We start from the raw sequence: 16001 nt of genomic DNA on the forward strand, positions 1-16001 counted from the left end.
CATGTGAGGAAGTCTAAAAACTGTGGCAGAAGGTTTAAAAGTAATGCAAGGAGGCCTAAAGTCATGTGATAAGGTCCAAAAATCATGTGGGGAGGTTTAAAAATCAGGTGAGGAGGTCCAAAATCCCGTGAGGAGGTCTAAAAACAGTGTCAGAAGGTTTTAAAATGATGCAATGAGGTCTAAAAATCATGTGGGAAGGTATAAAAATCACCTGAGGCGGTTTAAAAATCATGTGAGGAGATGTAAACACCACATCAGGAGGTTTAAAAATGATGCAGGGAGATCTAAAGTCACGTGAGGAGGTTTAAAAATCACGTGAGGAGGTTTAAAAATCATGTGGGGAGGTTTAAAAATCAGGTGAGGAGGTCCAAAATCCCCTGAGGAGATCTAAACACCACATCAGGAGGTTTAAAAACGATGCAGGGAGGTCCGAAATCGTTCAGATCCTTCAGTGAGACACAAAATGAGGAATGTGCAGCTGATCCCAGGGATCCACAGGGATCCTGCACGAGGATCCTGCCTCTCCCCAGCGGGTTCTGGGTGTTCCTGTCTCTGCCACTGCTCAATTCAGTGCTCATTAAGGTTTTTCCTGAGCTCTGGAATCATTTTTTGAGGGATTTTCCCCAGTTTTGGCCCAGTTTGGGGCTGTCCCTGAGCTGCTGGCAGCCCTGGCCGTGTCCCTTTGCCCTCAGAGCCCAAATTTCCTCCACATTCCCTCATTTTCTGTGTCCCAGGGCTGCTGGAGCTGCTCTTTTCCCTGCCAGAATAATCTGGAAATGTTTTTTTTAATCAGTATTTAGGAAATAAAGGCAAGGCCTTTCTCGTGGCCTGTGCTGGATGGGTGTGGGAGGCCCTTCCCCTGCGGCCTTCCCTCCTTCCACACTAATGAAATCCCATTTTTCACCAGCAATTCCCACAAATCTGGCCTCAGCCAGGAGAAAACCTCTCTGGAGCTGTTCCAACAGCACCAATTCCAGCCAGGAATTGGATTTGAACCAATTTCCAGCCGTTTCCGAAGGATTTTGGAGGTCTCAGAGCAGCGGCACCACCACATCCCCGCTGAGCCTTCTGCAGCCCTCACCAGGATTTATTTCCTAATTTTTTCTGCTTCCAGGGGTGGAAATGTTGTGTTCCAAAGGTGGCAAAGCTGCATTTTTGTGTCTGCCAGCAGAAATTCCTGTCAGCAGCTCCATCCCGGCTGAGGGAGACGCTCCTGAGCGCAGGGGCCTGGAGAGGCCTGGTGCTTTTGGGCAAATTAAATTGAATTATTCAAACCCAGGCAGATCATTAATAAAGGGGGAAATGATCAGCAGAGAGGAGTGGGATGAAAAAGTCTCAGAGATTCTCCCTGTGAGCAGAAAAATGGGAATTCAGCCCCAAAACCACAGCACTGCGGCCTGGCCCGGCCTAAAAAATGGGAATTTTAGTGGGAATGGGAATGGGAAATGCCACCAGAGGCAAATCCAGCCCGGCTCTGATTCCTCCTCCTCCTCCACAAAGACAAAATTACCCTTCCCAAAGCCTGGACTTTAATTACCAGCATTTCCGAGGTTTCTGTGGAGCTGGGAGGAGAAAAGGCCACGCTGGGTAATCTGGGAGCGATTTTAAACAAGAGCCAAAAATCCTTTCCCTTCCCCAGAAAGCCCCATGGTGTTGTTAAACATCAAAGTTATTTACCAGCCTGCCTTTGATACCTGGATTTTCATCCATTTTTATCAATTTTTATCAATTTTTTTTTTTAATTTTTAAGAACGAGCTCTTGATGGAGGCGAAGCTCCCGGGGCAATTCCTAATTAAACGATGGCGTTAATGAAAGAAGAGGTGACCTGACCCTGCTGAGCTCCTGCATCTGGGCTCGCAGGGATCAGCTGCTCCTTTCCTCAGAGGAGAGGGTTATTTTTAGTGCAGAAATGTTCTGTTTACACTCAGCAGCGCAGGCCGTGCGTGTGACACCCCCCAGGCCATTCCCAGGACACGGAATTCGGGCTGGGAGGTGGAAAAAAAATGGATTTTTCCCTCAAAAAAAGCCTCCCCCAGCAGGATCCCTGTGGCCTCTGGCAGAGGGATTTATTGTTGTGGTTTGTAATTGTGTTTATGATTATTGTGGGGGTTGTTTGTGGGTTCCTCCTCGTCTCCAGCTCGCTCAGGTTCCTTTTCCCAAAATCCAGCAGCTGGGAATTGCTGGGGATGACGTGAGGGAGCGCTCCCAGCGCGGGGAGAGCGGGGGGACGGTGCCCAGAGCCCCCCGGCAGCGCTGGCAGGGGCAGGGGGCTCAGGGGGAGCGAACTCGTCCTGCAGGGAACAGCGGGGTGGGGTGGGCAGAGCTGGTGTCACCTCTGTCCCTGTGGCACCGTCCCTGTCCCCACGGCACCATCAGAATCCCCATGGCACCGTCCCTGTCCCCATAGCCCAGTCCCTGTCCCCACAGCACCCCCACTGACCCCATGGCAGCCCCCTCGTCCCCACATCCCCATCCCTGTCCCCCTGTCCCCATCCCTGTCCCCCTGTCCCCATGACACCTCTGCTGTCCCCATGGCACTATCAAAATCCCCATGGCACCGTCCCTGTCCCCCTGTCCCCATAGCCCAGTCCCTGTCCCCATGGCACCTCTCCTGTCCCCATGGCATTGTCCCTGTCCCCACAGCAGCCCCCTTGTCCCCACGTCCCCATCCCTGTCCCCATGACACCTCAGCTGTCCCCATGTCCCAATCCCTGTCCCCACATCCCCATCCCTGTCCCCCTCCCTGTCCCCCTGTCCCCCTCCCTGTCCCCCTGTCCCCTCCAGCCCCAGGACACCCGAGCCGTGCGCGGTGTCCGGAGCTCCCCCGCTGCCCTCTGCCGGCACCAGCCCGGGGAACAGCCAGGGTGAGGATGAGGATGAGGAGGGTGGGGATGAGGAGGGTGAGGAGGGTGAGGATGAGGAGGGTGAGGATGAGGAGGGTGGGGAGGGGCTGGGATGGAATTCCCAGAGAAGCTGTGGCTGCCCCTGGATCCCTGGAATGTCCAAGGCCAGGCTGAAGGAGGGACGCTCCAAGAAAACCTTGGAGCTGCTTCCAATCTCTAAAGGGGCTCAGGAAAGCTGGAGAGGGATTCGGGACAAGAGATGGAATCTCAGGACACAGGGAATGGATTTTAACTGGAAAAGGGGAATTTTTGTGGGATTTTGGGAAGGAATTCCTGTCTGGGAGGGTGAGGAGGGGCTGGGATGGAATTCCCAGAGAAGCCGTGGCTGCTCCTGGATCCCTGGAAGTGCCCAAAGCCGGGTTGGAGCCACCTGGGTGGATCTGGGTGAGGTTTGAGGTCCTTCCAACCCAAATTTTGGATTTTGGGATTGCTCCCTTCTCCCCAGCACCGATGAACACATGGAAGAGTTCAATCCCAATTTTCCCAAAGCAATTCCAGGGCAGCCCAGGCCGGGCCCAGGGATGTCACTGCTCCTCCTTCTCCTTCTCCATCTTCCTCCTCCTCCTCTCCAGCCTCTTCTGCAGTTTCCTCTTGAGCTGCAGCTGCTTCCTCCTCTCCAGGCTCTGCTGCACCTTCTCCCGACATTCCTTGTTCTTCCTCCGGATCTTGGCCAGCTCCGCTCGCCTCCGCGCCTCCAGGTCCGGGTCCTGCAGGGAGAAACACGGGGACACTGGGGACAGGAGACTGGGGACAGGAGACTGGGACTGGAGACTGGGGACAGGAGACTGGACACTGGGACTGGAGACTGGGGACAGGAGACTGGGCATTGGGGACTGGACACTGGACACTGGGGACTGGAGACTGGGGACAGGGACAGGACACTGGGACTGGACACTGGGACTGGAGACTGGGCATTGGGGACTGGAGACTGGGCATTGGGGACAGGAGACTGGGGACAGGGACTGGACACTGGGACTGGACACTGGGACTGGAGACTGGGACTGGAGACTGGGCATTGGGGACAGGAGACTGGACATTGGGGACAGGAGACTGGACATTGGGGACAGGAGACTGGGGACAGGAGACTGGGGACAGGAGACTGGACAATGGGGACAGGAGACTGGGGACAGGACACTGGGGACAGGCTCTGGACACTGGGGACAGGACACAGGACACTGGGGACAGGACACAGGACACTGGGGACAGGACACAGGACACTGGGGACAGGCTCTGGACACTGGGGACAGGACACTGGACACTGGGGACAGGACACTGGACACTGGGGACAGGCTCTGGCCACTGGGGACAGGACACTGGACACTGGGGACAGGACACTGGACACTGGGGACAGGACACTGGACACTGGGGACAGGCCCAGGACAATCCCTTGTCCTTTCCCAAATGCCCGCAACCGAGGGGGCTCCAAAATTCAGCCCCTTCCCCATTTTCCCCAGAGCATTTTTAACATCCTAATATTTAATAATATATTTAATAATACTTTATTGTATTTATTTTATTTATTTAATAATAATTATTTATTTAATAATAATTTAATAATATATTCAATAATATACTCAATATTTAAAATATTAGCTATAATATCTAACAATTTTAACAGCATATTTAATACCCCAACTATTTAATAACTTAAGCATTGTAATATTTAATGTTTTGATATATATTTTATATAGTAAATATTATTATTTACTTTTTAAAAAAATATATCACAATATTAATATTTATTTTAGGATTATTTGAAATAAATTTTCCCCACCCAGAAGTGGAGTGAGACCAGCAGGGAGGGAGGGAGGGAGGGAGGGGCTGTCCTTCCCTTTCCTCTTTTCCCTTTTCTTTTTCCTTTTCATTTTTCTTTTTCTTTTCCCTTTTATTTTTCCTTCTCTTTTCTTTTTCCTTTTCCTTTCCCTTCCCATTTTTCTTTTCCCTTCTTTTCTTTTCCCCTCCCATTTTTCTTTTCCTTTTCTTTCCTTTCCTCTTCCCATTTTTCTTTTTCCTTTCCCTTTCCCTCTTCTCTTCCCATTTTTCTTTCTCCTTTCCCTTTTCTTTTTCCTTTCCCTTTTCTTTCTCCTTTCCCTTTTGTTTTTCCTTTCCCTTTTCCTTATCCCTTTTTTCCCTTTCCCTCTCCCAGGTTTTCCCAGCCCTGAGCAGTTCATGGAGCTGCAGCTCTCACCTTCCCTTCCAGGATCATCTGCTTCCTCTTGTTGATTTCCTTCTTCTCATCCAAATCCATCCCCTCCAGCTCCTGGGAAAGGGAAACGGCTCAGACCCACAAACCTCCCCCACAACAGCAAAAAACGGGAAAATCTGGGGAAAAAACTGGGGAAAAACTGGGAAAAAACTGGGGGAAAAACTGGGGGAAAAACTGGGGGAAAAACTGGGGGAAAAACTGGGGGAAAAACTGGGGGAAAAACTGGGGGAAAAACTGGGGGAAAAACTGGGGGAAAAACTGGGGAAAAACTGGGGAAAAACTGGGGGAAAAACCTGGGGAAAAACTGGGGAAAAAACTGGGGAAAACTGGGGAAAAAACTGAGGGAAAACTGGGGAAAAACTGGGGGAAAAACTGGGGGAAAACTGGGGGAAAACTGGGGGAAAACTGGGGGAAAACGGGGGAAAAACGGGGGAAAAACGGGGGAAAAACGGGGGAAAAACTGGGGGAAAAAAGGGAAAAAAAAGGGAAAAAAAAGGGAAAAAAATGGGAAAAAAATGGGAAAAAAATGGGAAAAAAATGGGAAAAAAATGGGAAAAGCAGAGGGAAAAGTGGAGCTGAGCCTCCCCAGGGGCTCCTGCAGGAATTGTCCCAGGCATTCCCAGGGATTCCCAGGAACACTCACGATCTCACACTCCCTCCTGGTGACGTTCACTTGGGTCAGGATGTCCAGCACCAGCTGCTCCTCCACAGGGAACTCCTGCAGCTTCAGCTCTAAACCGGGAACAGACACCCTGAGACACCCTGAGATACACCCTGAGACACCCTGAGACACCCAGAGACACCCAGAGACACCCAGAGACACCCAGAGACACCCAGAGACACCCAGAGACACCCTGAAACACCCTGAAACACCCTGAGATACACCCTGAGATACACCCTGAGACACCCTGAGACACCCTGAGACACCCTGAGATATACCCAGAGACACCCTGAGACACCCTGAGACACCCTGAGACACCCTGAGACACCCTGAGACACCCTGAGATACACCCAGAAAAACCCTGATACACCCTGAGACACCCAGAGACACCCTGAGACACCCAGAGATACCCAGAGACACCCAGAGACACCCTGAGATACACCCTGAGACACCCAGAGACACCATGAGATACACCCAGAGACACCCAGAGACACCCTGAGACACCCTGAGACACCCTGAGATACACCCTGAGATACACCCAGAGACACCCAGAGACACACCCAGAAACACCCTGAGATACACCCATGGACACCCAGAGACATCCAGAGACACCCAGAGATACACCCAGAGATACACCCAGAGATACACCCAGAGATACACCCTGAGACACACCCTGAGACACACCCAGAAACACCCATGGACACCCTGAGACACCCTGAGAGACACCCATGGACACCCTGAATGTGAGCACGGAGGGTGGAATAGGGAATCCAAAAAGTGGAATGGGGAATGTGAATGGGAAAAGAGAAATGGGGGATCTGGAAATGGGAATGGGGAACCTGGAAATGGGAATGGGGAATGGGGAAATGGGAATGTGGAGATGGGAATGGTGAATGTGGAGAGGGGAATGGGGAATGTGGAGATGGGAATGGGGAATGTGGAAATGGGAATGGGAATGTGGAGATGGGAATGGGGAATGTGAATGGGAAAAGAGAAATGGGGGATCTGGAAATTGGAATGGGGAATGGGGAGATGGGAATGGGGAATGGGGAGAGGGGAATGGGGAATGGGGAATGTGGAGATGGGAATGGGGAACGTGGAGAGGGGAATGGGGAATGTGGAGATGGGAATGGGGAACGTGGAGAGGGGAATGGGGAACCTGGAAATGGGAATGGGGAATGTGGAGATGGGAATGAGGAATGGGGAATGTGGAGATGGGAATGGGGAACCTGGAAATGGGAATGGGGAATGTGGAGAGGGGAATGGAGAACCTGGAGAGGGGAATGGGGAACCTGGACCTGGGCTTTTTGAAGAAGCAGCTGCTTCAATGAACAGGAATAAAAAAATGACAGGAATAAAAGCTGAATAAACAATTCCCGCTGCACTGAACCCAGCAGGAAGACGAGCGGGAGCTGGAACGCCGGGATCCAGCGGATCCTGCTTTTCCTTGGGAAGGGGAGGCAGCTGCTGGCACTCACTGATCTCCTCCTCGATGGCGTGCACCAGGTGGATGTCGTACTGCGTCACCAGGGTGATGGCCAGGCCCTTCCGCCCTGGAACGGGGGAAAAACCGGGATCTGGGAATTCTGACAGGCGGAGAGGGACAAATCCCAACCGTTCCCAACCCATCGGGCCCCGGGAGCCGCCCTGGGGTGATCAGAGAGGCCTTTCCAGGCTGAAAACCCCCTAAAAGATCTGTGTGGGGGTGATCCCACCTCAGGGATCCCGGGGCAGGATCCTGGGGGAGGATCCCAGAGCAGCATCAGAGCGATCCCAGGGCAGGATCCCGGTGATCCTGGGGAAGGATCCCAGTGATCCCAGGGCAGGATCCCAGAGACCCCAGGGCAGGATCCCGGGGCAGGATCCCAGGGCGGGATCCCAGAGATCCCAAGGCAGGATCCCAGCAGATCCCAGGGCAAAATTCCAGGGCAGGATCCTAGCGATCCCAGAGCAGGATCCCAAGGCAGGATCCCAGTGATCCCAGTGATCCCAGCAATCCCAAGGCAGGATCCCAGTGATCCCAGAGCAGGATCAGAGCAATCCCAGAGCAGGATCCCAGTGATCCCAGCAATCCCAAGGCAGGATCCCAGTGATCCCAGCGATCCCAGTGCAGGATCCCAAGGCAGGATCCCAGTGATCCCAGCAATCCCAGCAATCCCAGAGCAGGATCCCAGTGATCCCAGCAATCCCAGAGCAGGATCCCAGTGATCCCAGCGATCCCAGAGCAGGATCCCAGTGATCCCAGTGATCCCAGTAATCCCAGAGCAGGATCCCAGCGATCCCAGCAATCCCAGAGCAGGATCCCAGTGATCCCAGCGATCCCAGAGCAGGATCCCAGTGATCCCAGCGATCCCAGCAATCCCAGAGCAGGATCCCAGTGATCCCAGCGATCCCAGTGATCCCAGTGCAGGATCCCAAGGCAGGATCCCAGTGATCCCAGCAATCCCAGCAATCCCAGAGCAGGATCCCAGTGATCCCAGCAATCCCAAGGCAGGATCCCAGTGATCCCAGCGATCCCAGAGCAGGATCCCAGGGCAGGATCCCAGTGATCCCAGCGATCCCAGCGCGGGATCCCAGGATCCCCCGGGCCGGGCTCACCCGCGCGCGCCGTCCGCCCCACGCGGTGGATGTAGATCTTGGGCAGCCCCGGGGTGTTGTGGTTGATGACGAGCTGCACTGCAGGAATGTCCAAACCTCTGCAACGCAGGGAAAACAAAAATAAACAATTCATTTTATAAAAATAAACATTCCCAGTTCTGGGAAAAACACCCAGCTTCAACATCCAGCCGTAAAATTCCAGGGGGATTTGGGCTGGGAGGTTTAAAATTCCCACTCAGCTCTCAGTGGGACCCCTCCTCTATCCCAGGGAGCTCGGTTTAATTCCTGCTGCCTCCAAAATTCCCGGATTTCCACGGATGGAGTTTTTATTGGAGCACAAATCCCTCCCTGAGAGCTCAGCAATTCCCTGTCCCCAGGAGCTGTCCCCTCCCTGAAGCTGCACTGCAGGAATGTCCAAACCTCTGGAATGCAGGGAAAACAAAAATAAACATTCCCAGTTCCGGGAAAACACCCAGCTTCAACATCCAGCCACAAAATTCCAGGAGGATTTGGGCTGGGAGGTTTAAAATTCCCACTCAGCTCTCAGTGGGACCCCTCCTCTATCCCAGGGAGCTCGGTTTAATTCCTGCTGCCTCCAAAATTCCCAGATTTCCATGGATGGAGTTTTTATTGGAGCACAAACCCCTGGAGCTGTTCCCTCCCTGGCAGCAGCCACGGATCAGGCTGGGAAGAGCCCGTCCCGCCCGGATCTGGGGATCTGCTCAGCCCAAAGCCCAGCCCCAGCCTCACCTGGCGGCCACGTCGGTGGCAATGAGGATCCTGAAGATGCTGGACTTGAACTTGGCCAGAGCTGCAAATCTCTGTTTCTGGGAAGGGGAAATTCCAGGTGAGGGGAGCGGGATCCGGCCGGGAGCGGCTCCTGGCACATCCCTGCAGCCCTCACCTGCTTCATCATGGAGTGCAGAGCCACCGAGGGGAAGCGGAACCTCCTCAGCATCATGTTCAGCACCTGGCAGTCCCTGAGAGGAGGGGAAAAAAACCCCAAAATCCTCAGGATGCACCGAGGGAACGGGACAGGACAAGAAAGATTGGAATTGTCCTGCTCCAGCACGGGCTGGGAGAGTTCCAGGGGTGGGAAAACTGGGACAGGATTTTCCAGCACGGCCAGGGAGAATTCCAAGGATGGGAAAACTGTCCCAGGGTGTTTCAGCAAGCCTGGGGGAATTCCAGAGGTGGAAAAACTGGGACAGGATTCTCCAGCACGGCCTGGGGGAATTCCAGGGGTGGAAAAACCATCCCAGGATTTTCCAGCATGGCCTGGGAGAATTCCAGGGGTGGGAACAACGGGCCAGGGCTGAGTGGCAGGGAAAAGGCCAGGAAAAGGCTGGAAAAGGCCGGAAAAGGCCAGGAAAAGGCTGGAAAAGGCCGGGAAAAGGCTGGAAAAGGCTGGAAAAGGCCGGAAAAGGCCAGGAAAAGGCCAGGAAAAAGCCAGGAAAGGGCCGGGAAAAGGCTGGGAAAGGCAGGAAAAGGCTGGGAGAGGCAGGAAAAGGCTGGGAAAAAGCTGGGAAAAGGCTGGGAAAAGGCCAGGAAAAGGCCAGGAAAAGGCCAGGAAAAGGCCAGGAAAAGGCTGGGAGAGGCAGGAAAAGGCTGGAAAAGGCTGGAAAAGGCTGGAAAAGGCTGGGAAAGGGCCGGGAAAGGGCCGGGAAAGGGCTGGAAAAAGGCAGGAAAAGGCTGGGAAAGGCTGGAAAAAGGCTGGGAAAAGGCTGGAAAAGGCCTCACTTGCAGGTTTTGGTGAAGATGATGATGGCCCAGTCCTCGTGCTGCTGCTGGAAGCTCTGCACCAGCTGCACCAGGTACGCGTCCTTCACCGCCTCAGGCACCAGCACGTAGCGCTGCTCCAGCTGCTCCACCGTCCTCACCCTCGGGACAGCCACAGCCCGGCGTCAGCCAGCCTGGAAAACCCTCCAGGATCGGCCCAGCTTTTCCCTGGCCGCCTTTTCCATGAGGAAATTCCCGCTGTTCTCCCACCTGCAGCTCCCTGGGGCCGTTCCCTCCTGTCCTGGTGTCCCCCCGGGGCTGTCCCCTCCTGCCAGGGACGTGTGGAGATTGGGAATGGCCCCCCTGATCCCGCTTTTCTCCAGGCTGAGCCCCTTCCCAGCTCACCCAGGAATCCTCCAGAACATTCCCAGCTCCCCCAGACCATTCCCAGCTCCCTCAGGAATTCCCAGCTCCTCCAGACCATTCCCAGCTCCCCCAGACCATTCCCAGCTCCCCCAGACCATTCCCAGCTCCCTCAGACCATTCCCAGCTCCCCCAGACCCTTCCCAGCTCCCCCAGACCATTCCCAGCTCCCCCAGACCATTCCCAGCTCCCCCAGACCATTCCCAGCTCCCCCAGACCATTCCCAGCTCCCCTAGACCATTCCCAGCTCCCCCAGACCATTCCCAGCTCCCCCAGATCCTTCCCAGGAATCCCCCAGACCCTTCCCAGCTCACCCAGGAATCCTCCAGACCATTCCCAGCTCCCACAGACCATTCCCAGCTCCCCCAGACCATTCCCAGCTCCCCCAGACCCTTCCCAGCTCCCTCAGGAATTCTCCAGACCATTCCCAGGAATCCCCCAGAACATTCCCAGCTCCCTCAGGAATTCTCCAGACCATTCCCAGCTCCTCCAGACCATTCCCAGCTCCCCCAGACCATTCCCAGCTCCCCCAGACCATTCCCAGCTCCTCCAGACCATTCCCAGCTCCCCCAGACCATTCCCAGCTCCCCCAGACCATTCCCAGCTCCTCCAGACCATTCCCAGCTCCTCCAGACCATTCCCAGCTCCCTCAGGAATTCTCAGCTCCCCCAGGAATTCTCCAACCCCTTTCCAGTTCCCTCAAAAATTCCCAGATCCTTCAGGAGTTCTCCACCCCTTTTCCCAGGAATTCTCCAGACCCTTCCCAGGGATCCCCCAGACCATTCCCAGCTCCCTCAGGAATTCCCAGCTCCCTCAGGAATTCCCAGTTCCCTCAGGAATTCCCAGCTCCCTCAGGAATTCTCCAGCCCCATTCCCAGGAATTCCCAGCTCCCTCAGGAATTCCCAGCTCCCTCAGGAATTCCCAGCTCCCTCAGGGATCCCCCAGCCCCATTCCCAGGAACTCTCCAGCCCCTCCACCTCCTGACACCCCAAAACGCCCGGAGGCTCCTCAGCACTGCCAGCACTGAGGAGGAAAAAAAAGCAGGAAAACCCCAAAAAAACCCAGGAAAACCCCCAAAAAAAAGCAGGAAAAGTGGGAATTGTGGCACTGACTGGGATGGAGCCTCCCAGAAGAAGGGGCTGTTGGCGGCCAGCCCGCGCAGCTCGCTCAGCGTGGCCGTCAGCGTGGCGCTGAACAGCAGCGTCTGCCGGCGCCGCGGCACCGCCGCCAGGATCAGCTCCAGATCCGCGCTGAAATCCGCACAGCCCTGCTCCAGCAGCCGGTCAGCCTCGTCCAGAACCTGCGAGATGATTCCTGAGGCTGAAATCCCGGGTGGGGACGCGGCAGGGTTCACAGAGATACGGCCAGGGAGGGAGGAAACGCAGCGGGATTCCCAAAATCCACCCAGGGATCAAAGGATCCCAGCAGGATTCCAGGGAATCCATCCAGGGATCAAAGGATCCCAGCAGGATTCCAGGGAATCCATCCAGGGATCAAAGGATCCCAGCAGGATTCCCAAAATCCACCCAGGGATGGAGGAAACCCAGCAGGATTCTCAGGAATCCATTCAGGGAGGGAGGAAACCCAGCAGGATTCCAGGGAATCCATTCAGGGATCAAAGGATCCCAGCAGGATTCCCAAAATCCACACAGGGGTGGGGGAAACCTGGCAAGATTCCAGGGAATCCATTCAGGGATGGAGGAAATCCAGCAGGATTCCCAAAATCCACCCAGGGATGGAGGAAACCCAGCAGGATTCTCAGGAATCCATTCAGGGAGGGAGAAAACACAGCAGGATTCCCAAAATTCACACCAGGGTGGGGGAAACCCAGCAGGATTCCAGGGAATCCATCCAGGGATCAAAGGATCCCAGCAGGATTCCAGGGAATCCATAAAAGGATCAAGGAAACCCAGCAGGATTCCCGAGAATCCATCCAGGGATGGAGGAAACACAGCAGGATTGCCAGAAATCCATAAAGGGACCAAGGAAACCCAGCAGGATTCCTGGGAATCCACCCAGGGATGAATCAATCCCAGCAGGATTCCCAGGATTTCCCCCAGGAATGGAGAAAACCCATCAGGATTCCCAGGAATTCCCCAGGGATGGAAGAATCCCGTCAGAATTCCCAGGATTTCCCCAGGGATGAATCAATCCCATCAGGATTCCCAGGATTCCCCAGGGATCCAGGATTTACCAGGAATCTGATCCTCCTGAGGCTGAAGGTGCTGGAGCTGCGCAGGTGGTCGGCGAGGCGCCCGGGGGTGGCGATCACCACGTGCGGCTTCCGGGCCAGCTCCAGCGCCTGGGCCACCATGTCTGCGGGAAAACCGGGAATGGCGCCCGGGATCAGGATCCCAGTGCCGGGAAACCGGGAATGGTGCCCGGAATCACCATCCCAGTGCCGGGAAAACCGGGAATGGCGGCTGGAATCACCATCCCAGTGCCGGGAAAACCGGGAATGGTGCCCGGAATCACCATCCCAGTGCCGGGAAAACCGGGAATGGTGCCCGGAATCAGGATCCCAGTGCCGGGAAAACCGGGAATGGTGCCCGGAATCACCATCCCAGTGCCGGGAAAACCGGGAATGGTGCCCGGAATGGTGATCCCAGTGCTGGGAAACCGGGAATGGTGCCCGGGATCACCATCCCAGTGCCGGGAAAACTGGGAATGGTGCCCGGAATGCTGATCCCAGTGCCGGGAAACCGGGAATGGCGCCCGGAATGCTGATCCCAGTGCCGGGAAAACCGGGAATGGCGCCCGGAATCAGGATCCCAGTGCCGGGAAAACCGGGAATGGTGGCTGGAATCACCATCCCAGTGCCGGGAAACCGGGAATGGTGCCCGGGATCACCATCCCAGTGCCGGGAAAACCGGGAATGGCGGCCGGAATGGTGATCCCAGTGCCAGGAAAACCGGGAATGGTGCCCGGAATCACCATCCCAGTGCCGGGAAAACCGGGAATGGTGCCCGGCTGCCAGGAACCCCGCCGGGATCGGGAATGGGGAAATGGAGCTCTGGGAGCGGGGACAGCCCTGGGGAGGGCTGGGGATGGGATTTGGGATGGGTTTTGGGGAATTTGGGATGGATTTGTGGGATCAGGGATGGATTTTGTGGGATCAGGGATGGATTTGGGGGATCAGGGATGGATTTTGGGGGATCAGGGATGGATTTTGGGGGATCAGGGATGGATTTTGGGGGATCAGGGATGGATTTGTGGGATCAGGGATGGATTTTGGGAGACCAGGGATGGATTTTGGGGGATCAGGGATGGATTTGGGGGGATTTGTGATGGATTTGTGGGATCAGGGATGGATTTTGGGGGATCAGGGATGGATTTTGGGGGATCAGGGATGGATCTCATGGGATCAGGGATGGATCTCGTGGGATCAGGGATGGATTTTGGGGGATCAGGGATGGATTTTGTGGGATCAGGGATGGATCTCGTGGGATCAGGGATGGATCTCGTGGGATCAGGGATGGATCTCGTGGGATCAGGGATGGATTTGGGGGATCAGGGATGGATTTGGGGGATCAGGGATGGATTTTGGGGGATCAGGGATGGATCTCGTGGGATCAGGGATGGATTTCACGGAAAGATCCCTGATCTCCCAGAGCGCGCTGGGCACTGCCCCCCCCGCAGGGAACAGCCCCAGCCCCGCTCCAGGCGCTCCCGGCCGTTCCCAGGATGGGATTTTTGGGATCAAGCGATCCCGGGGATCCCCCCAACCCCCGAGGGATCCCCCAGACTCACCCAGGCCGCCCACCACCACGCTGTCCTTCAGCCCCAGCGGCTTCCCCAGCACGCGGAACTGCTCGGCGATCTGGCACGCCAGCTCCCTGCGGGGACCCCGCGCTCAGCCACGGATCCCGGGGATCCGGGGGATCCCAGGGGATCCAGGGGGATCCCGGTACCTGGTGGGGGTCAGCACGAGGCAGAAGATGCCGTAGGGATCCTCGGACAGCGCCTGCAGCACCGGCAGAACGAACGCTGCGGTTTTACCGCTGCCCGTCTTGGAACAGCACAGACAGTCCCGGCCTGAGGGGACGGGGAGAGGTCAGCGGGGACGGGAATGGGAGAGGGAGAGGGGAGAGGGGATGGGGGAATGGGAATGGGGGAATGGGAATGGGGGAATGGGAACAGGAGAGGGGAGGTCAGTGGGGATGGAGAATGGGAGAGGGGAGAGGGAATGGGGGAATGGGAATGGGAGAGGGGAATGGGAGAGGGGAGAGGGGAATGGGGGAATGGGAATGGGACTGGGGGAATGGGAATGGGAGAATGGGAATGGGAGAGGGGAGAGGGGAATGGGGGAATGGGAACAGGAGAGGGGAATGGGAATGGGGGAATGGGAGAGGGGGAATGGGAATGGGGGAATGGGGGAATGGGAATGGGGGAATGAGGGAATGGGAATGGGAACAGGAGAGGGGAATGGGAATGGGGGAATGGGAATGGGGGAATGGGAATGGGGGAATGGGAATGGGGGAATGGGAATGGGGGAATGGGAGAGGGGGAATGGGAGAGGGGGAATGGGAGAGGGGGAATGGGAATGGGGGAATGGGAATGGGGGAATGGGAATGGGGGAATGGGAATGGGGGAATGGGAATGGGGGAATGGGAACAGGAGAGGGGAATGGGAATGGGGGAATGGGAGAGGGGGAATGGGAATGGGGGAATGAGGGAATGGGAATGGGAACAGGAGAGGGGAGGTCAGCGGGGATGGAGAATGGGAATGGGAGAGGGGAGAGGGGAATGGGAATGGGGGAATGGGAACAGGGAACAGGAATGGGAGAGGGGAACGGGGAATGGGAACAGGAGAGAGAATGGGAATGGAGAATGGGAACAGGGAATGGGAGGGGGGAAAGGGGAGAAGGAAATGGGAACGGGAGAGGGGAATGGGAGCAGGGAATAGGGAACGGGGAACAGGAATGGGAGAGGGAGAGAGAACGGGAATGGAGAATGGGAACGGGAGAGGGGAACGGGGAACAGGAGAGGGGAACTGGAACGAGGAATGGGAACAAGAGAGGGGAACAGGAATGGGAACGGGAGAGGGGAAATGGAAATGGGAACGGGAAAGAGAGAGGGGAACGGTAAGAGGAATGGGAGAAGGGAACGGGGATCCCGGGGATGGGACAGAGCCCGCGAGGAGCTCTTCCTGAGGATGGAACCGGGGCCGTGAGAGGCGATCCCGGAGCCGGGACGGGCACCGTCAGGAGCCGTTCCCGGGGCTGGGACCGGGTGCGGAAGTGCCCCGCGGCGCTCACCCTGCAGCACGGCCGGGATGCAGGCGGCCTGCACGGGCGTGGGCCGGACGAGCCCGACCTGCCGCGCCTGCTCCGCCAGCCACGGCGCCAGCCCGAGCGCCCGGAACTCCGCCATGACCGCTCCGCTCCGCGTGCGCGCCGCGCGCACCGATGGCGTCACCGCTGCGCCGCCCGCTCATTGGCTGGCTCACTCTAACCCCGCCCACACCCGGCGCCGCGCGTCGCTTTGATG

General features: G+C 56.2%; 1 protein-coding gene across 1 annotated transcript; it reads right to left on the reverse strand.

Annotated features, from left to right (window-relative positions):
• Nucleotides 1-2042: 2042 nt before the first annotated feature.
• Nucleotides 2043-15983, reverse strand: DDX49 (DEAD-box helicase 49). The gene is made up of 13 exons (XM_086862517.1): nt 15770-15983; nt 14424-14547; nt 14263-14348; nt 12707-12828; nt 11625-11812; nt 10110-10250; nt 9274-9349; nt 9120-9196; nt 8370-8467; nt 7250-7324; nt 5754-5842; nt 5093-5164; nt 2043-3611 (listed from the first exon to the last, which is right to left on the reverse strand). The coding sequence occupies exons 1-13, from the start codon at nt 15882-15884 to the stop codon at nt 3429-3431; spliced, it is 1446 nt and encodes a 481-aa protein (XP_086718643.1). The 5' UTR covers nt 15885-15983; the 3' UTR covers nt 2043-3428.
• Nucleotides 15984-16001: the final 18 nt, after the last annotated feature.

The sequence above is a fragment of the Cyanistes caeruleus genome, chromosome 25 (genome assembly GCF_971803275.1).
Source record: "Cyanistes caeruleus chromosome 25, bCyaCae1.hap1.1, whole genome shotgun sequence".
In the NCBI taxonomy this organism is placed as follows: domain Eukaryota; kingdom Metazoa; phylum Chordata; class Aves; order Passeriformes; family Paridae; genus Cyanistes; species Cyanistes caeruleus.

Excerpts from the sequence above, each read along its gene's own strand:
- DDX49 (XM_086862517.1), bottom strand. The coding sequence starts at position 15,884 with ATGGCGGAGTTCCGGGCGCTCGGGCTGGCGCCGTGGCTGGCGGAGCAG. Across the intron at positions 14,548-15,769 it reads CATCCCGGCCGTGCTGCAGG|GCCGGGACTGTCTGTGCTGT; the intron begins GTGAGCGCCGCG and ends CCGTCCCCTCAG. Across the intron at positions 9,197-9,273 it reads TGCACTCCATGATGAAGCAG|AAACAGAGATTTGCAGCTCT; the intron begins GTGAGGGCTGCA and ends TCCCCTTCCCAG.